This window comes from Botrytis porri (genome assembly GCF_014898465.1).
Source record: "Botrytis porri strain MUCL 3234 chromosome Unknown BPOR_011, whole genome shotgun sequence".
NCBI classification, from domain to species: domain Eukaryota; kingdom Fungi; phylum Ascomycota; class Leotiomycetes; order Helotiales; family Sclerotiniaceae; genus Botrytis; species Botrytis porri.
In genome coordinates, this window is record NW_024066085.1 from 1,682,814 (window position 1) to 1,707,297 (window position 24,484).

General features: G+C 40.0%; 7 protein-coding genes across 7 annotated transcripts; 2 read left to right on the forward strand and 5 right to left on the reverse strand.

Annotated features, from left to right (window-relative positions):
- Positions 1-1,093: 1,093 nt before the first annotated feature.
- Positions 1,094-1,840, reverse strand: EAF01_008524 (uncharacterized protein; the record flags this gene model as incomplete). The annotated part of the gene is made up of 2 exons (XM_038916780.1): positions 1,094-1,766; positions 1,821-1,840. 2 exons carry the CDS (start codon positions 1,838-1,840, stop codon positions 1,094-1,096), a joined length of 693 nt encoding a protein of 230 aa, XP_038768142.1.
- A 5,003-nt stretch (positions 1,841-6,843) lies between these two features.
- Positions 6,844-7,383, reverse strand: EAF01_008525 (uncharacterized protein; the record flags this gene model as incomplete). Its single annotated transcript, XM_038916781.1, has 1 exon — positions 6,844-7,383. The coding sequence occupies one exon, from the start codon at positions 7,381-7,383 to the stop codon at positions 6,844-6,846; it is 540 nt and encodes a 179-aa protein (XP_038768143.1).
- Positions 7,384-8,892: 1,509 nt separating this feature from the next.
- Positions 8,893-9,588, reverse strand: EAF01_008526 (uncharacterized protein; the record flags this gene model as incomplete). Its single annotated transcript, XM_038916782.1, has 1 exon — positions 8,893-9,588. The coding sequence occupies one exon, from the start codon at positions 9,586-9,588 to the stop codon at positions 8,893-8,895; it is 696 nt and encodes a 231-aa protein (XP_038768144.1).
- A 1,455-nt stretch (positions 9,589-11,043) lies between these two features.
- On the forward strand, positions 11,044-12,039 carry EAF01_008527 (uncharacterized protein; the record flags this gene model as incomplete). The annotated part of the gene is made up of 2 exons (XM_038916783.1): positions 11,044-11,685; positions 11,776-12,039. The coding sequence occupies 2 exons, from the start codon at positions 11,044-11,046 to the stop codon at positions 12,037-12,039; spliced, it is 906 nt and encodes a 301-aa protein (XP_038768145.1).
- Positions 12,040-12,608: 569 nt separating this feature from the next.
- On the reverse strand, positions 12,609-14,484 carry EAF01_008528 (uncharacterized protein; the record flags this gene model as incomplete). Its single annotated transcript, XM_038916784.1, has 3 exons — positions 12,609-13,761; positions 13,816-14,019; positions 14,069-14,484. 3 exons carry the CDS (start codon positions 14,482-14,484, stop codon positions 12,609-12,611), a joined length of 1,773 nt encoding a protein of 590 aa, XP_038768146.1.
- A 2,786-nt stretch (positions 14,485-17,270) lies between these two features.
- Positions 17,271-18,564, forward strand: EAF01_008529 (uncharacterized protein; the record flags this gene model as incomplete). The annotated part of the gene is made up of 3 exons (XM_038916785.1): positions 17,271-17,663; positions 17,828-17,999; positions 18,062-18,564. 3 exons carry the CDS (start codon positions 17,271-17,273, stop codon positions 18,562-18,564), a joined length of 1,068 nt encoding a protein of 355 aa, XP_038768147.1.
- Positions 18,565-19,224: 660 nt separating this feature from the next.
- EAF01_008530 (uncharacterized protein) lies at positions 19,225-19,889 on the reverse strand (the record flags this gene model as incomplete). Its single annotated transcript, XM_038916786.1, has 4 exons — positions 19,225-19,354; positions 19,427-19,526; positions 19,590-19,711; positions 19,780-19,889. 4 exons carry the CDS (start codon positions 19,887-19,889, stop codon positions 19,225-19,227), a joined length of 462 nt encoding a protein of 153 aa, XP_038768148.1.
- Positions 19,890-24,484: the final 4,595 nt, after the last annotated feature.

The window sequence follows — 24,484 nt, forward strand, 5'->3', positions numbered from 1 at the left end:
TGACATGATGATATTAGCAAAGTGGTGAGAGCAAATGTCTCTCATTTCTTTGTAGAGATAGTTTTTGTGACAAATTTAATGATTGATGTATGTAGTTGTGTGACTACAGTCGGGTTGGACCACTAGTGAGAGTCGCGGGGTAAGTGCTTGGCAGCTGCAAGGGAATGAGATTTTGGGGATTTTGGCTTGAGCAATGAGGCTGATGTGAGCCGTTTTTGGAGGAAGGTAAGCAAACAACAAACATTTTGTTGTCGGTGTAGTGAGTTTGGAGGGTTTTGATTTGCTGACCCGAATATAAAGGCTGATAGTTCGATGATAATCTGAACCCCCTTTCTCATAGCCTCTCGGTAAGCGAGACAGTTGACGAATTCCTATTGCAGTGCCAAGGTAGTTTCCCATGGGGCTCGTTTACTAGTAGGTAGAGGCGCAATGTATTTCTTCATTTTAGTAGAATCGTGATTTGCCCAAGGGCTGAGTACATTCAACATTGCCCGAGGAATTTTCGTTGATCTGTACAGCCATTCTCTGCAGATTTATCATTTGGCAGTATTAATACTCTCCGGCCTGTCTTACCCAACACTATTTTTGGCGTTCAAAGCGATTTCAATTCTTATTGCCATTAACGAAGTTAGTTTGGTAGTTTGATCTAATTGAAAATTAGCAACTCTTCGGTGCTAGCATGCGATGAAACAAGAGCATAGAAAATCGAGTTCAAATTCATCTCGATAGCAATGGATGGAATATGAGTAGGTATAATACGTCCTATCACTCTGCTACTTGGCAAGCACTCTAAAAATCACAAATTTCGGATCGCGAACATATTGTTAATAGCTCTTAACATTGTGATAACTAATTTTTTTGTGATGCTTCCTAGAATTTTGGAGTCGCACCAGTCGTGAATGTCTCTGGAATAAATCATTAAAATACCAAACGAGATCAGCCCTTGAGAAAATGAATTTAACTTTCATTATTCCATCTCACTTGATAGCATCCACCAAAACTCCGTCCAAATTCGGATTTTCGGCTAGCTAAGAAAATTGCACGACGACGCTTACGTCTAGAAGTCGAAGATCCACTGCACAACCAACCTGTACTAGTGTATATTTCTATACTGATGAGAATTCAACGCCGCGATGCAAACATATTCATCTTTATCATTATGCTCATGAAACGCACACTTATCATACGAACCACCTCTAACTCTCGGATCAGCCACAGGTTTCCCTCCAAATTCTTGTGTGAATTCTAAAACTTCTTCCAAAGCGCTCTTCACGTCATTGAATATTCTCTCCAAATTAGCAGCATCTTCTGGATCCCCAAACGGAATCTCCCACGCCAACATCGCTATTGCAAATACTCGCAACTCATCACCCCATGTTGTATTCTCGTATATGTGCGCAACTTCAGAATTAGATAATGGAAATCGACCTATTCGTTCATCACCTAGCGCATCTTGTAGAGCTTTCATGGCGCAGTTCTTCAAGGTTATAGCTTGGCATTTTTGGGCGAAAATCCAGATGTTAATGATCAGCATGGGCTCTCTTAGTCCTCCTCTAAGATGCCCAGAATACATCCAATTGACGAAAATTTCGAAAATCTCTGGATCGTCCTTGGGAAGATGCATCTTGTTCTCGATACCTTCCTTGAATCTTCCATTAAAAGCCTTGTCAAAGAAGTCGCATGTTGATCTGATGAGAGTTTTATGGACGAAGAATTCTTTGAGCTCAGGACCGACGATGATTTGGACCAATTCGTTGCTAAGAAGACTGTGAATTTCTGAGTTAGCTTTGATGTATTTGGTGCAAGGTACTGTTTCTTACCTAGCAGTTAGATGTGCCATCATGTGAGGTGCTATTTTGGTATCTCTTTTTCTTGATCACCTCGTTATTGCTTCTAGTTTTAATGGTATTTTTTTTTACAAATTTGATAGGAAAAATCGCGGATCTCAAGTTATTGCGTCGAAAAGTTGGATGTGTCGAAGAATATGTAAGTGCTTGCGAATGCGAAGCCTTTTATCAATTTGGTATTGGTGCTCTGTCGTATCATAATCTACCGTATAGATCTTTAGGAAGTGAATCTGATGATACAATGTCAAATCATGTAGCGAAGACTTGTCCGTTCTCCAGTCACCTCCATTACAGTTACAATGGTCAAGTCTGATCAAGCACAAATTACTTCACCCTCACATTGCCGCCAGTATTGATAAGTCAATTTGCATTTTGATTCTGGTAATGAGGTCATTTTTGCAGGGTATATTAGGCTGCGCAACGGGTATCCGCAGGGCGGATAATAGCCTTGACAGATAATCCGCAGATAATCCATCTGTAGAGCGGATAATTCAAAATCTGGATAGGTAATCTGTAGGATGAGTACAAATTATTCACGAATATTTACCTACTTATATATTATATAACTATTTATAATCTTTTATAATATTAATATAATTTTATAATTAATATAAAAATTAATATAAATCTAAGCTTGAATTACTTTTGGGCTGGAAAATAATCTGGGAATAGCTTCATATTTTAAGCGAATCTCTACTTTTTTCGGAGAATTTATATAACGTAACTTGACTAGAAGTGGGTCATGTTATGATATGGGTCAAAATCACTCCTTTATTTCTTTATTTTATATGTTTATTCAATATACAATGAATCGAAAGTTATTAAATCGTAGTGAATCGGAAGATAATATTTAAAAGGTTATAAAAAATCTAAAAAATAAACAATTTACTTTAATTCGAAGTGCTACTATTCATTTTAAGATTCCGAAATCAACCTTGATAAATCGAATAATTGGATAATAATCATACTCTCAATCTCACAAATCCTTTCAAAAACTTTTCAATATAAAAAAAAAGACTTTAGTATAATGAATCTTATGATTAACAGCTACTAAATATCCTACAACTTTTGGATTATTGAAAGAAATGATTTAAGAAATTCTAAATCAATATGTCATTTTCACATCATCATTTACCCCTCCATCCTTTCAATCAAATCATATAGGTCAACAATAGATTTATAGATTTTTAAATTGATATCCCAAATTTAAAAAAACCTATTCTCGTAAATTGGAATCTACAAGGTATAAAGAAACCACATTTGAAACAATCTCAACATGGTTTTCAATATTTCAAATACAAATCAAAAAACAACATCATAAATTCAAGAATATATATAATATAAATAAAATAGGATATATAATTGAAGAAACAAAATCAACATATATAATCATGAATTCTACTCTCAAATCGAATTGAAAGATTACAATAGGAAAGCAAGAATGAATAACTATATTGGAATATGTGAATACAGATGGAGGCTCTTTACTCCTTATAATCATTTTCAAGGCTTAGAATACCAATACTATATAAATTCCAACTAACATTTCTCCAAACTGGTATTTCTCAACAAACAATAGTGAATAGACTTCTAATAATTATAACTTTAAATGGATATATAAGGTTTTTGAGCCAGAATCTCGAAAAATATTAGGAAATTAGTCTCGATTATTGATTATAGATAATCATTCTAGTTATATTATAGAAAGTTTGATTGCTTTCTGTATTGAGAAGGAGATTGATCTTCTTATTCTACTACCTTATTGTTCGTATCTACTTTAGCCATTGGATATTGGAGTGTATGGACTAATGAAGCAATATCATGCTCAAAAGGTTGATCGATACTCTCGAGCAGGAATACAACAAATACAACGGTCTGATTGAATACAGCTTCTTCAAAAGATAAGAGAAAAAGGTCTTACTTATTAAAATATCAAAAGCAAATAAAAAGGAACAAGTTTAAATCTATTTAATCCTTATCAAGTTCTAAATAATCTTCCAACCCCACTTTTACCACCACCTTTCATTCTAAATACACCAGCAAACTTAGAAAATCTAGATCTCTTTTTACTTAATAGCTCTCCCTTGAATGATATTGAGCTATAATAAGCAAATAAGATATTCAATTTAGCTTTATCCATTAATAATCTGCCTACTTCTTTAATATAAAGATATGCAAAGTGAATAACTCATTAGATTGAAAGCTTAAATATTGAAAATACTATTCTTCAAAAGGAACTTCAAGAATATAAAGAGTTACTTGAAATACGAAAAAAATGAAAAAATAGAAAAAGAATAAAATTAAAAGATGAATTTATATTTAGTACTGAAGAAGTATTGAAAATTATCGAGAAGGCTGAACAAATACTTTTACCAAAACGATAATATAATAGATTATTCAAGCATCAAATTGATTAGGTAGAAAGGAAAATAAAAAAGGAAAAGGATAATAACGTGATTTATCAGTGTGCGGGTCATATCAGTGTGCGAGTCATTTTCACCTCAATTCACTCTTTCAAACTCATATTATTCAACAACCATTGAATCAATTGATTAAAACTATGAAAATTATAATAATCTAGAATCTATTATATTATCTTGACAAGTTCTTGTATTATATCCAGTCTTTTTGTATTTACTACAGCATCAACTAGAAGATACTTCTTCATTAGAATTCCTCTCTTTTTAATGCTCGTTATATTGAATCTGAATATCAACCTCTTATTGAGATAATATATCAAAAGCTTTTTGCCCAATAAGTACTCCTTCTTAACATAATTGAGTTTTTTTTATACATCAACACTTGCTTAATACCTCATTTGCTTTTCGAAATATACAAATCTCTGCATTCAAAAGTGTATTCTTATAAGCTAATCTCTCTGTACCTTTAGCTAGAACTAATACAGTCTCAAATATAGGTATAAAGGAGCTTGATTGATATCAGGTTATTCAAGATTTCACTAAAATTAATTGAGAAAGAGCTTCAATTGGGTTATAAGGGGTTTAAGAAATCTATTGATTTAAATTGAAAGAGGAAGGGGTAAATATACGAATTCGAATATCTAACTTTGAAAGTACGGCTTCAAGGTTAAATGATATTAAACCTGTTCTTCGAAATCCTGATTTCATATTCTGAGAGATGATTGATTCTTTATATGCAGTTTTAAAAGCTATAAAGAATTCAACCTTCGAAATATAATTGATATGTACTTTGATAAATTCATCAATTTGATTACTATATGAATGTTTCAGATTGCTAAAATAGCCCATATTAAGTGGTTAAGTTAAATGACTTGAATGTAGTAGTAGACTTAAGTATATAATATCGTTCTCTTTGTAATATACTTGAAAAGCTTTTGATTCATGGTTTTCATACCTATCTAATATCAACATTCAATATCTGCCCTTTCTTTGGTTCTTAGTATACTTGTTGAAGTGTTTCAATTATTCTAAACCTGTCTCATTGTTTGTCCATTTATTAGATATAGATTTAATAGCCCAATCCACAGGAAAATCGGTTTCGGTATACCAATTGGAAAGATGAACCTGTCCTTGAACCACTAGAAATGGGGGTATAGTTTCACCCTTCTCATTGCCATATATGATTACTATAGCCCATTCTCTATTGCCTAGTTGTATTGCCTTACTTCTGCCATTCCGTTCAGCACTAGTTACTACCATTCCGGGGTATATTATACCCATCATAAAGCCCGTCTCATCGAAATTGTAGAAATCGCCATCCAAAATGCTGTATTTCGCTCGCATATTCGCAACCAATCGAAACCACTCTTCAATAAGCTTAGGATCTTCGCAAAAAGCTCTTTGAAAGTTATAAACATAACTAAAACGCATCTTTAATTCGATTCGATGCTTTACAAATTGATACGCCTAAAGCTTTTCAACACACTTTGTACCCCTCGATTCAAGAATATAATTCGCTATATCTTTTACATTTCTTAATTTAGATGGAAATCCTCTCAAATTTATATCAATTATATATTCAGAAATGATATTCTCTTCTAGTTCTGAAAGATTATAAGATTTAGGTCGATATTCGGAACAGGAAGTAATACTATTAATTCTACGCTGTAGTGATGTATTCAAGATATTATATATCTTTGCAACCTTTCGAATACTTGTTTTTTTGTCTTTTTAAATAGCTTCGATAACGAGGAGTATACAGGCTTCTTGATTATTCGAATCCATTATAGATTGTTGATAAAAACGCGTATTGAAAGAGAATAGAGTGAATTGAGGTGAAAATGACCCGCACACTGATAAATCACGTTAATAGTTCAGTTGAATTAGTGATAGTTGTAGATCACTTTGTAGTATGTAGGACAAGGTCAAATAGGAAAATATGATTTTTGTAATTCATATTATGATATGACCCACTTTTAGTCAAGTTACGTTATTTATAGATTATTTATAAATAATCTATAAATTATTCATATATCTATAAATAATTTATAAATAATCTATCTATTTATATAAGTTATCTATAAATTATTTACAAATAATTTATAGATTACCTATACAAAACAAATAATTTTAAAGCCTCAATAAATAATCCACAAAGCGAATAGAACCTTTAATAGATAACCCACAAAGCAGATTATCCGCAGATAATTCACAGGTACAGATAATTTGTGCGCAGCCTAGGGTGTATTATACAAACTGGGGTCTGTAATAAAAGGAAAATGGTTCAATGTAAATTGTCGCACGTAGGAATAGTCACATAATGTATAGACAATGTGCTCATATTTTCTATCTACTTGGGTTCTGCTCTATCAAGCAGACCGACCCGAAGATTAAATTTGGTTCCCAAAGCATAGTACACTCCCGTTGCCAATTATAGATGCAAACTTTCCATTCTCACTGCCTGCGATGAGTACAAGCAGATTTTGAATTTCCACCGCTAGTGCTATTCCCAAGAGCTGATATACAAAGCGACGATAGCGTCATATTTACTTAGACTAACCCCACATGGGCATTGGTTAGTTTGGTATCGAGTTACACTCTTCATCGAATTTGTGTTGGTGAAACTCAAATCCCTCTTCTTCGCATTCAGGATCGTCCGTACGATATCTAGGATCTTTATGGGTCCCCATATGTATATAAAGGAGCGTAGGTATATAATCAAGAATCTCCATCATTGCACCATCAATCTCTTTGAATATCTTTCCCATTTTCTGGGCCGAAAAATAGTTGTCGCCGTCAAGAACAGTACAAACCATCATTGCTACAGTAAAGTGTCTTAGACAATGCCTGGATTTCGTGAATTTAAAGACTGTCTCGACTTCTCGGAACGTAAGGGTATTACAGCTGTCGTTGAGAGAATCCTGAAGCGAATCCATGGCAAAGTCCATAAGCTGCACACTCTGGTACTTGTCGGCGAAGATGTAAAGCTCAATGATAGCAAGATTGCGACCGAATCCGGCCTCTTCAGTTGAGATCTGAAGGCTTCCAACCTGTACGGTATACATCCAGGTAACAAATCCCTGGAAAATATACGGCTTATCTTCAGGTAAATCCATCTTATTCTCCACCCCTTTTTAAAATCCATTGTCTTGAAGAGCTGCCTTGAAGAAATCTCTCGATCTTTAATTGAGATTCTTATGGACCGAAAACTTCTTTTTTCGGGTCCAACAAAGATATGGACAAGCTCATCTCCAAGCTCACCAGAAAAAACCATTAGTCAATGTTCATACTCATGAGTATTCTGAGTTATTGGCGAAGACAGCTTACTCTAGTCGTCCCGCCATAATTGTCTAGGGTTTTTTTCAAGTAAAAATTGATGGGTGGAAGTACCATGCAGGTTGAGTGAGTCGAGAATCCACGTAGATTTGCTTCGTGATAAATTATGTATGTATTTGACGATTAAAGAGTTGTAAAGTCTTGCGCTCTAAGACCCAGTGGCAGCGTCTTGAAGATAGGTATCAACTTCAATCACAAATATCTCGTCTGTTGTAGAAAGAGAAGTGTTTTATTTAAAGTTGGAATGAAATTCGGGTGAGCTATTGAGAGGTAAGGCGCTCGAAATTGCTTCGTTAAAGTGAATCCAAATTTTGCCCTAGGATATCGTTTGAATTCCGGCTCTCGATATCAATCATTTTCCACCATTCGATGGATAAGATGAATATGTTTGGATGCTTAGGTCTGGTTCATCTCATATTCTATATTTGACCAATATTTCAATCAGCAAGCATATTCTGATATTGAGCCTAAGACATATTGGGATGTACTTGAATACATTTCAGTAAAGTTGAATATATTTGGGGTAATATCGAGATGTCTATATCCGAATAGAAAACGGAGTAGACATCAATTTCTCTAAATAAATTGGTTGACAGCACTTCAAAAACTACTTACTATTGACTGTTCTACAGGAAAAGTCAAGACATTCAGCTATATATTAGATTCAATGTATATTAGTTTGCAAACTGTGTTCTATAAATATAACATCAGGTCTAAAATCCGTAACATACTAGGTCTAATTTCGAAAGAAACACCTTGTTAGGGTTTCATACTCATCTATATGCGAATTACTTTGTGACAGCCCATTTACATTATCCACAAGACGATTACAAGCATTGTCATTTTAGCAAAGAAAGAGAAATCACGAAATTTCCTATCTACAAGTTCAAGTTTCCTTCACAGTTCAAAAGAGAATATTGTATGTGTAAACCGATTGTGATATTAATCTATTATTATTTAGATGCCACCCTGTAGAATGAGGTCCATGTCTATCATTTATCCATATGCCATAATCATGCCCTCTTCTATCCCATCATGATCGTAATGAATGTAAGCCTCCCATATCCCACCAATACTGCCCTTGCTATCCCAAAACCAAAATTACAAAAAAAGAGTGACTGAACCAACTAATACTATGCACATGCATCCAACAGAAGGAATGTGCGAATTTCACCCTAGATCCACCATGCTCAAAACCATAAACCATAAAGACTAAAACGAAACATTAAACCCCCTTCCCCCGTCTGTACATCTCTCCGCCGTTGATCACATGTCAAACGCCATGTCTTTTATGGGAATTGTAGTTGGCAAGTGTCAGAGCCGTATGCAACGTACAAGCCATAGTTTCTAGCAACGGTGTTGTTAACACGGAATTGGTAGATATCATAGCTAAAGTTGCCTGGGTCGGATAAGTTGGCAATACCCATCAAGAACTGAGCCTGCGAAGAGCAGTCAAAGGTGCCGATGAGAGTCTCTTGGCCAGGATTCAAGGTGTTAGGCGTGAATACTTCCACAGTGGGCTCACCGTTGACAGGGAAGACATCCCAGAATGTAAGGTCACTGGAGTCGAGGGAAATAGATGGGCCAAAGACTTCGATTTGTGGGTCCAATGGACCAGTAATGGCCTCGTAGTCGTCTCTGCTTGTAGGGAAGGAAGACCAGAGCTCACAGTTTTGTGCATCAGCTGGAAGGTCAAATGATGCATAAGTGTATTGGCGCGAGGTCCATGCTGTTCCGTTCCAAGTTGCACCCATTCCGAAATAACCTTGGTCTAGATCTGAAGGATCCTGGGATATTGTGTTGTAAGCGACATGCTGAGGAGTGTTTTCCCAGATGTACTCTAGAACTCCTGGCCATACGATTGTGCAGTCATCGGAAGCGACAGTTGATGTTGCCGCGGAGGCAGAGTCACTAGTTAGTGTAGGTGCAGCAGACGCAAAGCCGATGGCGGCGATGAAAACGATCGTGGAAGCTTTGAAAAACATTGTGATGGTGGGTATTCTTTGTGTAGTAAAGTTATTCGGGTGATGTAATAGAAGAAGAGAGAATGTAAGTGGTGTTGAAGTGCGATCCTTGAAGTTGAGGAGTTGTATTGAAATGTTTGATGTTGATGATGGAAAAATTGGGATTTGAGGTAGACATGTCAAAGTATATGTACCTCGAGTCCAATATAGCACAGCACAGGAAACGAATTCACTTTCAGTAGATCCTTACCCAGCCCAGGGCTTTGTTGGAAATATTTGCTGTGTCTACCAGTGGAAGACAAACAAAATGTTGTGATCGTATTCATTGTTTGCTGCGCGATGCGTGCTTGCGTGGCTAGGAGAATAGCCATGGCAGTGAATAATGCCACCAAAAGCTTTTGCAATATGATGAACGAGCATAAGAAATCTATTTCAAGAATCAGATATGGCCAGATGAGTGGCTGGAGAAAGTGGATCAATGGATACAATTGAATTAACCACCTGGGCATGCCACACTGTGAGGCGCGACTGACACCTTTTCAAGAGATTATACACCGCCAACCACCTCAACGGAGATCGAATCTCACGTGAGGCTGTGCGTTCTAGAGCAGTATCTCCTAGAGAGCACTGTAACATGCAGTAGAAACATAGTAAGACTTCAAATAGTTGTTTGTCTATTATGTCAAGGCTTCAGGGCTTCGGGGAAATCTAGGGTATGCTGCTTTACTAAGGCTTACATCGACGGATTTTGGTTGCACCCGGGTTGAATCCCCGCCTCCAAATTTGCATGCAATTGTCTACTGACAACACTCTTTCTTCTAGGAACGACTGTTGAAAAGCATCCCCGAAATAGCATTTCTTAAAGTCTGTGACTCGTGAAAATGTATGAGTGGGGTCTATATCTCCCCGGTACAGCATGCCAGAACTTCTGCTCGAGAAGACTACGCCGCCTGCGCCATTATCCAACCACAGCCAACACAACCAATATTTTCATGGGTGAAACCTTTGAATAATACCAGCACAGCATTGTAAGCCTTGATACTAATCGGGCTTCTCGTTCTGTTGCACTATTCAAAGACCACTCGATCGTTGAAACCCTTTGAGAAGCTAATAAGCTCGTATCTGAGCAAACATCATAGTTTCACAAGGGACTAGACGTGGTAGACATCTAGTAGTCAACTGCTTAAACTTTCAAATGCTTAGAAGTTATCCCAATATTTACCTATCTAGCTATGTGTACGATAGAATAGACGTGAAAGGAGCGCTTTTAGTTTGAAGTCATTCAATCAACCGAGGTAGTTTTGAGGAACGTTTCGAATCCGGGGGTTTAGCGTCCGATCCACGCTAAATTGCGGGACATTCCGCATTCTCATCGGCGTCCGTCCGACCACTTTTATATCCATCATTCATTCCTTGGATAGGATTGATTACTGTACTTATCATTATAAATATTTGATATCATTCGCTTTGGCAATCATGGGATCAATCAGTGGTAATGTGAATACACGTCCTGATTCAAAGGAAATTCGAGTCTTGGTCACAGGCTTTGGTGTGGGTTATCCTGACATTACACCCCGCTTTACCCCTCAATCGTGGAGTTGTTCAATCAATGTTGAACTGCCCGAAGCCTCAAAGAACCTAAGTGCTGACTGTGGCTTCCATCAGCCTTTTCGCGCGCAGTTTCCCATAAATCCATCATGGGAAATAGCATCTCGTCTACCACCTTACGTTCCTACAAATGTAAAAGATGAAGGGCATCATCCGCATGCACGACCGCCAATAAACAAGACCACGCCACGCATTAAGATTGAAACCTATGGAGCGCCAGTTCATGTAGGATACAAGGCTGTTCGGGAACTTGTGCCCGTACTTCTTGATGACACCAAGCCTGATTATATACTACATATTGGAATGGCATCTGGTCGATCCTTTTACAGTTGTGAGCGACGGGGTCATCGAGATGGATATTTCATGAAAGATGTCGATGGAAAAGTATTGAACGATGAACATAATAAGATTCAGGAGGGTGATGACTGGGTGTGGCATGATTGTCCTGGGGAACTTTTGACGAGTTTGCCATTTGACAAAATGTTTCGTCAATGGAAGGAAGCTTGTCCTGTTCGTATTGACTTTTCTATCCATTTCATCAATAACATTACCTCGGTTTCCTTCATACTTCCCAGCCCGTTACTAAACATATGCATATAGGAAGTCGATACACGCATTTCCGAAGATGCGGGTAACTACCTCTGCGATTTTATCTACTACACCTCTCTCGCACACCGTCACAAGCATCAACAACCAAATAAGACCATGTTTCTGCATGTACCCGTCGATGCTGATCCCGAGTCTGTATTGAAAGGTGTTGAAATTACGACTGAGCTGATTCGGGCAATGGTTGAATGTGATCTCAAAACTCAAGCCAATGTCGGGGACAATATAAATACCGCGGAGGAGAAAGTTGATCTGTGAATACTTCATATATAACAGGTGAAATTGTATATACATTGACTTAGTAGAGTGGCATTAGTGAACATATTGCAGGATGAATATAACGGGAATAACATCTTGAATAGTGTTGATAGCATTGCTAGTTTGGAGGGCATAACAACGTTAGTACATCGAGGGACATAAGAATTATTTTTAAAAATACGAAAAGAGAAAACACAATAGTTAAATACAAACTCAAATTCAGCATTCAGTGTTTACTGTGATATTCAACGGGAAATTGCTGAACAGAGTGTGCATCAAACATTTCTAAATCTCGACTCGCGTATTACATTCCGATGAAGGGGCGAGTTCGACGCGACGCCAAATGTCCTCCAATTACCTTTGTTGACGGCGGCAGCACAGATGAAATGTACGTTTAGGCATTGAGGTTTTTGGCACAGGCTCTCGCATATAACGAGGCATTCTTGGTGAGTGGAACATATACATTTATTCTCCTTTTAAATCCCCATTTCAGTAGATTATTCATATCTTCATACCCCGTCATTACCCCATTATTATCATCATCCAATATACCCATGATTCCCCACCATCTAAGCATATCCAACCGGACTTTTACATCCAAAACTAGTTGCATGACCTAATTTAAAACTGTCCTTAATATTTTTAATACTGGTATACATACCCAGGACAGCAGTCGCGGCGCTTGCCAAGAAAAACAAGAAGCAGAAGACCTTCAACCACCATCTTGGGATGAGACCTCTCTTCCATCTGCTCACATCTTTCCAGGTATCGATTCTGTTTATGGTTCCGGTAGCAGGATCGAATTTTTCATCTGGATGCTTGGCATCTTCTTTGATGGTCATACCAAAGTAGAGAAGTGTGGGGAAGGTATATGTGAATTGCATGATACAGACGGCAGCAACGAGCGAAGAGATATTGGTGAATTGAGGAACTGCAGATCCGAGAACAAATGCAAATGCCCAGTACAAAGGTACGATGGCAATCCAAATGAGTTTTCCTTTCTTGGTGGTGAGATCTGGACCACCGAAAAGATCCTCAACAATGTTTTGGTAGATGACCTTGATACCGATGTTACCATATAGGACGGCAGCGATGAGACCGGAAACCAGGTTGATTGCGTTAGTGACGGTTTGCCACGAGTAAGGTGAGAGTCCTTGGTTGGCTGGGTTGTAGGTGAATTGACCTTGCTGCGAGTAAACGACGAGACCGAAGATGAGGTAGCAAACGAAAATGAATATTTCAGCTAAGAATTGCGCCTTGATGAAGTCGAGTGGTCGTTTCATTTCGGCCATGAATTCACAATACAACATTGCGCCACCATAAGCATAGACGATTTGCATAGCAGAGCTCAATTGCGAATCGAAAGTTGAGCCGGAAGGAATCCAAACAGTATGCTTGATAGGAGCTTTCGCGATACCAAAAGATGCTAACACGGCGTCATAATTTGGAGGACTGTGTGCTGCCACCCCCATGGTCATGAAAATGACAAGAATGTTCAACCAAATGGCGAAATTGGCGAGATATCCAAACTTCTGCAGAGATCGGATTTGACCCAAGACCATACCAGCGAGTGCCCAGACCACGATACAGACGGAAAAGCAGAGCTTGTATTTGGACATTTGCGACAGCGCTTGACCGTTAGAGATGACGATAACACCAACATTGAATAAAAGTTGGATACTTTGCAGAAGATTGATACCATGGCGAGAATAAGTTCCGAAACTGTTAAAGTTAGCTGTGTGCCCGTAGAATTCGTGATGGCCGTGGTATCCTTACATTCTGAATCCCAAGTCACCAAACGTCCTCATTGGATACCTGTCACTGTCGAGCTTCAAAAACATGCGCCAAATTTGCCATCCAGCGAAGAAAGCCATGATACCCATGAAGAAATACATCATTACACCTCCAACATATCCGAATTGTGAAACGGCGTATGGTGCGTTAGATGGCCCCAAAATATCGGTGGTGATAAGGTATACACTGTTTAATCGTCAGATCCATCGTAGCTTTATTCAAAAGGAAAACTTACACAGCTCCCCATGTAGCGTTTCTTGCTGCTCGGGATGCGGTTTCCCATTCCCCAGCTCCAACGTGCGAAGGATGAGGGGCTTTGGTAATGGAACTAGGTTTTGATTCGTCGACTGGCTGAGGTTCGGTCTTTTCATCCTCAATTGCTGGAAGAGCATGCTTCTCGTTACCGATTTCCTTTCCGGCAACATGGTCTACTCCGGCAAGATACTCCTGGTACATTCGCTCCCGTTCCTCTGGGCCAAGTCCATTCTTCTCCTGTTCCCGCTGAATCTCTGCATAGTACAAGTATGCCTCAAAAGGGACATTTGGATCATGCAAGTTGCGACGAACAGATGTTGGTACGTTCACCTCACCTACTCCGTCAATGCGAGGATCGCCGCCATCAAGGGCAAGATTTCCTAGATTGTTGGCCATGACTGATATCTGTAGGAGACTGACTGAAGGGACCACATCGAAACATTTTGGGAATCAAAGCGATATATGAAGGATTGTCAATTTCCTCCGGTGGATTCATCACATGGCTTCAGCATGGTTACCCGTGTAATCCGAGGTCCTTAATGTGGAAGTCGTTAAAGGGTGGTGGAGACGCGTATAGACGACCCACCAAAAACCTTAAGTATGGAAGCAGAGAAAGCAGCATCACTGGATAAAATCAAGATCAACAACCCACTTCACCGTATCTCTGACCCGATGGAATCGTTAACTCTCCACATTGATCCTATGATTCCTATCAGATATAGTTTGATGTGAGATTGTGCTAACGACGTATCAAAATTGGGGAACCTCGATGAAAGAGGAAGGTGGTCGAAATCGAATGCATCACCTGAAAATTGCAATACGAATAACTTTCATTCGCAACTCTTGTTTATGTATGTAGGGTCGTCAACACAAGCTTTGGGGCGTCTGCGGAAAGACGGAAAGCTCTTCAAGCATTCGCCAAGGCAGTCGTCACTTGACGATGCCATCAATCTGGGAATTATTTTGATTCGATTTCTTCTCAGACGAGCCATTTTTTGGCCATCGTCAAGGATCGGAACTGGCCATAATGAGGGGGGCAGTCCGTGCTATGTTTCCACTTCCAGTGCAAGCCCGAAATTGAGTCGTGTGAGAGAAAAAAATTTGCTTCGGAGCGAGCCGAAGTTCGAAAGTGATATATATCTACAGAGTAGATATGATGATGAAATTAGAAAGAAACAATGCTCTAAAATGCGTTGCCTGGTGTTATTGAAAACGGAAAGACTCCAACATGAGTTTTACTTACTGTGAAATTTTGCATATATTTGATCTCTAGGCAATTCTTACGGTAATATCTCCAGGTTCGCCAGAGGATACCTTAACCGCTGGGAGAACGATCATCTGGCTACAATTATCAATCACGACGAAAACCCGAGCACCTTCTTCAACCAGAGTAGCGTGTTCTGTCCCGCCTTGAATACCTAGATAGATAAGAGTGGATTCAGTGAAGTCACCCTAAAAATCAATTGACCGTTTTCAGGTACCGGGCCAAAGTTTGCGGATTGGGGCCCGCACAGTGAAGTTTCTCGTACGCAGTGGAGTCCTGGCCAACTAGCGTAGAGGCCGAGACAGGCAATTGATTCGCTATCAACAGCATCGAGTCAACGCCCTTCCAGTCACAGGAAGGGCGACGTGCTTGTTACACATGTACGGATCAAAGGAAGAGAATGGATACTGATCTAGTCGATATAGTCCTGTAAGAGACTGGAAGTTTACGAGCCTACGAGGGATTTAACCCAATGCCAAGCTCAGTTGTAGTGTGTGACAGTTCAACACGGGAAGTCTTATTACTGCAACAAAAGACAAAGAACAACACTGATGGCTGTCGCTAGGAATTTTGAGATTCATGAGACGTTGCCGCCAAATTGTAAGAAATTTCTTCGCGTGGCACGCGTGTGGCTAGTGATGATGTCTAATGGCCCACTTAAAACATGCAGATACCCAGTTTGGAGGCTGGGAAAGGCCGTACCGGTAAGCATTCCCCCTATCCAGCCCTTCCAATGACCAAGGGATCTGACTAATGTTGGGTATGCAAAATCGTTTTATCAATCACAATCGTTTTGATTACTATTATTCAAGAAGCTTGAAGCTTGAAGCTTGAAGCACCTTATTCTGCATACCATTTGTTACAATTATATGATTTGATCTCAGTCAAATATTCGATATTTGTAGATCGTGCCCTAAGATCTTTGCATTTGTTACCTGTGATACTTTTCATGTCAGTACTAAAAGAGTGTTCCAGGCACAGTCCGAGACGGAAACCTATTTTGAGCCTGTTCAGGAAAGAACTTCTATCATGAATCTTTTGAACAGTTGTTGGCGGCACTTGAACGCTCTCTGATCAAGTGCACAATAAGTCAGCACTATTTATACGAAGCTCCTCCTGAACAAACACCAAGCACGTTCTTTGCATGAGAGATAAGATGCTATCAACATTTCAATTATCTCCTCACTTCAAAATTTTCGTTTAAAGGAACGGGGGAGCATTCAACCGCCTCATTGAATTGTCAGGTGTCAAGATTGAGATTGTCTCATCGAAAAAGGTCCTAACATAATAGTAACTCAATGACCGGACGCTCGGCTCTCTCTTGTGCTTCAAATTATGACGAGATCTGATCCGGGAACCTCTTCAATTCTTCACCTGAATGCTGATACCCGTTGACACAATGGGGGTATTTCGGTATGTAACAAAGTACAAACTTACCACCAAGACATCTTCCTGATTGGTAGGTATATGGTTGTTCAATCATTGTTTCATTGTTTCAACTTCCTTATCACTTGGTTTATAGATGACAAGTAGCTCATTGTGCGTGCTGAGAAGTACTCTTACATGTACACCATTTATGTTGGGTTTGAGCACTGCCTCTGGTCAGCTTAGACCATTTTCGCCCAATATTCGAGTTTGAAACCCTACATACCACACTATATAACACGACGGTGGAGAGAAACAAGACTGCTCTACTATTTTGTCAAGCTAGGAGCGAATTACTGGTAGAACAGTTCCTTTTCTGGTCTGCTGCGGCTTACAGCGAATTGCACTTTGTAATTGGTTATTTCCGGTACATCAAATTCTGAAAATGGCTGGCTGATAATCTTTCCTTTGCCCTGAAAGTTCAGACAGGATTTGAAGCACACAACAGAACATTTCGTTTTAGGACTTTTCTGTGATGTTAAGATGAGAAGTTATGAACACTGAAGCTACTTTTGACTACGACGTTAGGAAGAGCAAGGCACCTGAATCAGAAATTAAGAGGGTTGAAGATGAAGGAGATGAAACTCAGAACGATTCGGAGAGTGAAGATGAGGGAGTAATTGAGGAGGGCGACAATTCAGAAGCTGGGAACGGTGAGAAAAAGGAAGACGATAATGATGGTGAAGACGGAATAAGGGAGACGAGTAAACCTAGGAATGGCTCGGATAGTGAGAGCAATGAAAATGATGGGGGGAGTGAAGATACCATTCAAGATATTGAAAGAGATGTCCATGGCGTCGACAATGAGGAAAATCGAGCGGTGGATGACATCGACAAGAGCGATGAAGAGGAAGTCAAGGTGGGAGGCGGAAATAATGGAGATGATGTGGGAACGGCTCACAGATGGATAATGTTCACCAAGACCACAAAGAAGGCAATGATGCCCAGGAAGGATATTTAGGAGATGACAACAACATGGAGGGAAGCGACCAAGGGACCCAACAAGCAGATAATGAACAGGGGAATGAACAAGATGGGAAGGATTATTAGATTCAAAATGATGATAAAGGTGATGATCACGAAGTCGATCCAGAAGATGGAGACATCGAACATTTAAACGATCAAGAGCCAGACGTTCCGGAGACAAAGAGTACAGAAGCCGACGAACAAGATGATGCAAATGAAGGCGAAGAGAATGATGATACTCGAGAAGAAGACTCGGGTGAGGGCTGTGAAGAGCAGGAAGATTCTAGGGAAACCAACGAGTAAAGGGGGATGATTCAGAAGGCAGAGCGCAGGATGATCAAACTCAAGACAACAATGGGCAAAACGATTTGGAGGAGGGAGAAAAAGAAGGCGATCAAATAGGTGAAGAAGAGAATAACGGAAACGAAAATCAATGGACAACTGGTGAAGAAGGCCAAGATGGTGATGACGGGAAAATTGATCAAAAAGGGGAAGGGGATGACAGTGAGGGTGAATATGGGGATAGTAATGATCCAGAGGGCCAAGTAGAAAGCAATCAAGAAGGGATTCCAGCTGAAGATAATCAGGATGACGATAAGGCCGAGATGGGCCAAGAGGGCGATGGTTTGGATGATCAAGAGAGAAATGAAAGAGAAAAAGAGAATGAAAATCCTCAAGACAATCAAGAAGATGGTAATCAGGGTAATAACGATGGTGAAACTGATCAAGACCCAAATGAAACACAAGGGAATGATGCAGATGATGATGAAACGGAGGGAGATCAGGCAGAAGCAGATGATAAAGAGGCGTTGAGCGACTGAGATAGAGAAGGGGATGACTCGAAAAACAAAGATGGTGACCAGGATAAGTAAGAAGAAAACGATACTAGTGATACTGGAGCGGGAGACAAAGGAGAAGATGACAAAAAACTAAGGAGATGATCAAGAAGGGAAAATCAAGGGGGCAATGGTCAGGGAGGAGATAATCATGATGGAAACGAGGGTAGAAATGGTGAGGAGAATGCCGATGGAGAAGACGGTGGTGATTAACATGTTTAAGAAGGGAATGGTGGTGGGAATGATGATGGTGAGAGCAATGACGGTGATGAAAGTGACGAAGGTGAAGAAGATCAAGTACCTTCCAAATTGTAAGGCACGATCCGGTTGTGATTCATTGCTGAAGTTTCTCTCTCTTTAGTTTCCTTGCGATATCAATAGTTTTGAATAGTTAAGCAAATAACAGTGATAATTTTGTTTTGTATCTTTTTTGAGAACGATATTAGTATTCGGATTCGAAAGGTCCTGGAATCATCTTCATTTTCAAACCATCAAGAACGCGAATCATCTTCATATTCCATGAAAAAAAGACTTTTGTATTTCCACTAACTACCTACGCGTCTGTATACAGAAACCAAAAATGAGCGTGTTGAATTCCATCCCTTTGAAACCAGGTCACCCGTTTCCAGAGAGTTACCTTGCCATTTACTTAGCATCAAAATACCATTTCTGATTATCCTCATTCTTTGAAGTTGCAGAGAGAATATCGGCTCCACTTTGGGTGCTAAAGTCCTTTACGGAAAGTTGGCCACGGCTGGCAATCTTGTTGTTGATACTGTGAATTCGATGTCAGTTATCTTGACTATTGACTTGCTCGGGGTGATTGAGATTGTAGATTGATACTCACGTGAAGACTTGGTAGCCATTGGTTGTTGAGGCCTTGATCGTCCAGTGGGCAGACTGATCAGTTGGGGAGATTTGAGGAGTAGAGACGATCTTGTTGTCGCCTTCATTTAATGATTGGGTTAGCATGTGAATCAATCTCTGAAGCTGATTGATATGACACTTACCGGTCGCGGTAAGGAAGAAACCACTGCGAACATTGATGATCAAATACTCAGCACTGTCGCCAGAGCCAGCAACGAGTGCAACCTGCCATTTGGCGTTGTCGCTTGGTGTGTCACCACGAGCGCTGCAATTCCCAGTAAAATTAGTTATTGTCGCCTGCAATGTATCAAGGGGGTTTGCAGATAAACTTACTATGTTCTGACAACCGCTCCAGGTGTGAGCAGGCCATCCCAGGCATTGAGGTCAAGAGTTGGAGCCTGGTATGGTACAATCTCGTAGGTACCGACGCCGTTGAAAACCATTTTGATTGATGATATGTAAGTTGCTAGAGAAAGTTGATCTGAGTAATGATTGTTGCTGTGAGAGATAAATGAGCAGTGGGGAATATAAATCAGATCTTGATCTGGATATGCTTGACTTTTATATTCATATCCTTGACTTTTGACGGCTATAATAGTGCGGAGTCCTTCACTTTCTGTGTTTCGGTGGCTAGCTGGGCCATAGCTAGTGGTTGCCATCGTGAGAGACGCAAACCCTTGAGTGATACATCAATAGATTCTTCATTGGAATGGCTTGACGGTTGTGTCATGATCTATCACATATTGATATAATCAATCACAGGACGGCATGCCCGAAAGGCTTTCTGGCATAGCCAAGTACGTTATGGAAACATGCTCAAGCACTTTCGCGCGAAATTACCCAATCATGATGCCATATCACATCAACAAATTCAGCTCAGGATCACAGCCAAATTCCAGCGATTACATTAATCCACCAAGATCATGGTCCTTGGCAGAGGGATAATTTGATACCCAGCGTTTAGCGATGTTACATGGATGCGGGGTATTTGAAGAGGCGTAGCTGGAACTTTCATTTGAACCATCTTCAATGAGTGGGGTCGTCTAAGATCCGTCAATCGCGGTATCGAATTGCTGTGCGTGAGCTGTATGCGCTTTCGCCACGAGTTTGTAAATATTTTATCACCGTGGGGTAGATTGAAGCTGAAAATACACGTCTCGGATCACGACTTTCATGAACAAACGCCCAATTGCGCCTCATTCTCGTATTCACAGATGAATTTGCCCGTAGGAAGAACAGATAGAGTCATAGCAGAAAGACAGACCAAAGACTAACACAAGTAATCGTTCAGATCATGTTTAGCCCAAGAGATGATTCTGATCAGTTTCGCATGCGGAGAGCATACTGCGGCAGGCTGGCTCGTGGAAGCCTCGACTTATCATCAAACATGCGTTGAAAATGTCTATGCTGTGTAGCTGATAGCTGTGGGACTACAGCCATGCAGTGATACAGTGGGAGTGCCGACTTTGGGAGTATATGTGCAACGTAATACACGAAAAGCTCTTGCCGTACTGACGACTCCCATCCATCTAGATGTAGCAGAAAGATCCCACCAAACTTCAGACTTTCACTGTTGCACTCGTTAGAGCTCACCGTAAAGTGCACTATTATATCGAACGCCTCAATATTCCACTCCTCTTGAACCACCCAAGACTTTCCCAAACGATACAACTGTTCTTAGCGGACGCCATTTGGTACTTTTCAGAGTCTGTGGAATTTTGAAAGAGTGCAGACTGATAGTTTAGGTAATATAATATTGTTTTGGGTTGCATGCAGAGCACAGCCAGGATGTGAGGTTAACTAGCTAACCATCTATTCCTGATACGTCGCTGTATGCAGCTTTGAATGCGAATGAAAATTATTTAGGTTAATGAAATGTTGCTCATCTTGACTGGAGGTTACATTGCGATCAATGAGAAATATAGCATAAAGAGGATCAGAAAGCGTTAAGACGTTAGCGCGCTTGTCGTGATGACAATTTATGGCCGACTGTAACCGTATGGAAAATAGTGCGACCTGTCTTGATGGATTTGTCTCGGAATTGCGGGGAAATGTTTCGTGTCACAAAAGATTTGCCAATGATGATGACCTTTTATGGAAAGGAAAAGACTAAAAAATTGTGCTGAACTCGCAGCAGATCTTGTCGATGGAGTGTGTCTAATAGCTATGAGTCGCCCTTTTCGACACAATAAACCAATTCACAAGCATTCATGCCGTAGACTCTTTCTCCCGATAATGTAACATGTGTATAGAAAATGATTTGAGGTATATCAGAAGGAAGAGCAGTCGTGAAACAGTATCGATTTTGTGGATATTGTCAGGATGTAGAAGAAACATTGGGCTCTTCTTAAAAAGGAAGTACCAGCCAGTTGTTTCATAGTATAACCAAATGTCAATCGAGAACCTCCATAGCTACTGTCTTGGACGTGAAGTATGGATTTGGAATATGAGATCTGAGCATGATGAAATCGCAATATCGGATTTGATAATGTGTGCCCAAGACCATTAACATTCGTGTTTGCTGTAGATATTCCTCAATGACACCACTCATGGACCCCTTCATGTCGACACTTGTCAGTTTAGCATAATAGGAAGCACACATGGATGAAGTGAAATAGGATCCATCTAATATCTCAATTCTTAACCTGGGGAGGCGAACTACAGCCCCAAAAGCCCTCCGTATTGATGAATTCCGAAAAGTCGCCGTCAAAGAAAGAGGCATCAAATCCTGTGCTTCATTAAAATATGGAATACACTTGAGCTCTGTTTGACTTTGCACAGATGAGCAGAGGACAAAGCAAATAAAAATATCTAAATGTATCCGCCATACGTTCTTCTCGTGTACGTTTGTGAAAAGAGGGCAACAAACTGACTCGCCTCCTCGCTCCCTAATAATTGTATTCTTCTTATCTTATCTCTCCCATCCGAATCAATGTTTCCGTACGAAAAACAGTCGTCTTGCCACTTTTACGACCCTTTCACCGTGTCAAAATAACAAGTCTGTCATTGAAAGTCATTTAAAGTCGTCCTTCATACCATTGACATGATCCCACAATCTTAGCCAAACCTTCCTTCCGATTCTAACTTACGTACTGAGATACCTATCACTCACCTATACTCGAAAAAGAAATTCGAGGTCTTCGAAAATAAAAGCAGCACCCCTTTCCCCTACTCGTTTCGCCCCCACGCAAATTTTTCACCATCCACACAAGCAAAACTTCAATTTATCACCACTCCCTCAGTTCTTAACTACATTGAATGATTGTTGGATCAAAATGATGCTCTTGAGCAGGGCAAAAGATAGTGATCACTACGAGGGTCGAACTCGCGACCTTGGCGTTTGGGAGTCTGATGTGATTCAGAATCTATTAGCACCACGCTCTAACCAACTGAGCTAAGCGACCGATTGTGGTTATTTGATGGAAGACAATTACTCACAATTGTATATATATTCATATTATCACAAGCTTATGACAGAAAAGTGTGGAGAGGGATTGCATGTCCCGAACCGAGCCAGGCTACTAGTAGTGGGGCTATGGCTAACTTACCATTCCGAAGGGCGACTGGGCGGGTTGCTTTTGTAAAGAATCTAAGTACTCAGAAGTGGTTTGTTGAGTGGATGAGTCTATATGTAGGACACAACTAAGGAATTTGACTCTTTGAACTAGGAACACACAATCTATCAAACCGCAATTGTGCAAGTGACCTATCATAATAACATACTGAGATTAGAAGCCGAGGTTACACATGCCCATACTCCTTCGGGTGATGGTGTTAGAAAACATTGATATCTATATTAGAGCTTATAAGACGTTAGAAAGTTGAAACTAGATTAAGGACATCGCGAGCTCGAGATGAAATTATAGAAATGAAAGCAAGACCCTAATGCATCCAATTACTTCACAGGCTCATGGCATTGTCAGGTTGCCATGTTCCCAGAACTGAGCAATCTCACCAGCTTGTCGGAAACCTAACTTTCGCGACAGAGTAACAATAAGTGAGACACAGAAGTCAATTCAAACGCACCAGGAGATCTATCTAAATGATGAAGATAGAGGATATAGATGCTTTGGGGTTTAATCAATGGGTCTTAGTTGGAATGGGTGTCATCGCGACAGGTAGGTGTTGACACAAACCCCTCCAAACTTCAGATCCCGATATTCCTCTACTTCCCTTCTGCTGTGCTTGAATTTATAATCAATGATTAGATGGCCGCGAGATGAACCTCGACTCATTATTACCGGCACGATTATCTCCAAGTGTCAATTTAAGACCATCACGAACAATCAGCCGTCCTCTCCAACCACTCACTCACTTCCAAGTCGGAATATCTTCGAATTTCGGATAAACCAACCAAACAACCAATCAACTAACTCAAGCCTGTACATCCCTCTCCCCTTCCCAGCTTTTTATATTGATACCGCACCATCAGAGGCCTACAGCCAACACTAAACCTCTAAGTATATCCCGAAGATATCAATAAACACAAACCAACCAGCCAATATCAATCGTCCCATACACACCTACCTACATAGGCAAGACCCCCGTTTGTGCAACCAACATATCCCGAACAAGCCCAATAATTTCCCCTGCAGCAGCCACCACCTGACTCGGCAATTTTTGAAATCCCGTAATATTCAAGGGAGAGAAGGAGTGGCGGTAAGTATGTCTTGGCCAATTATGAGGGCTACTACTGTATACTAATAATATATATGAAATCAATGATAAAATCAGCATGCATGTCATAACCATCACCAAGTATCACAAGAAGAAGCCCAATTTTGAGTAAATTTTGATATCTTATTATATCCTATTTCATTTCATCTCAATTCATGATACATGACCGAAATTCCCTAATCCTCTCCCACCAATCTAATTCTCAACCTTATCGTCATACTTATTGATTTATCTCGGCTCACAGCACTCTCTTTCTTTGACACTTGTGTATAACCATTTCAATCATCAAGATCGAAATAGAATATCAACCCCGTAATTGCCTATTCATCAAAACTACCCTATTCCTTTCTTCCTCATCCAA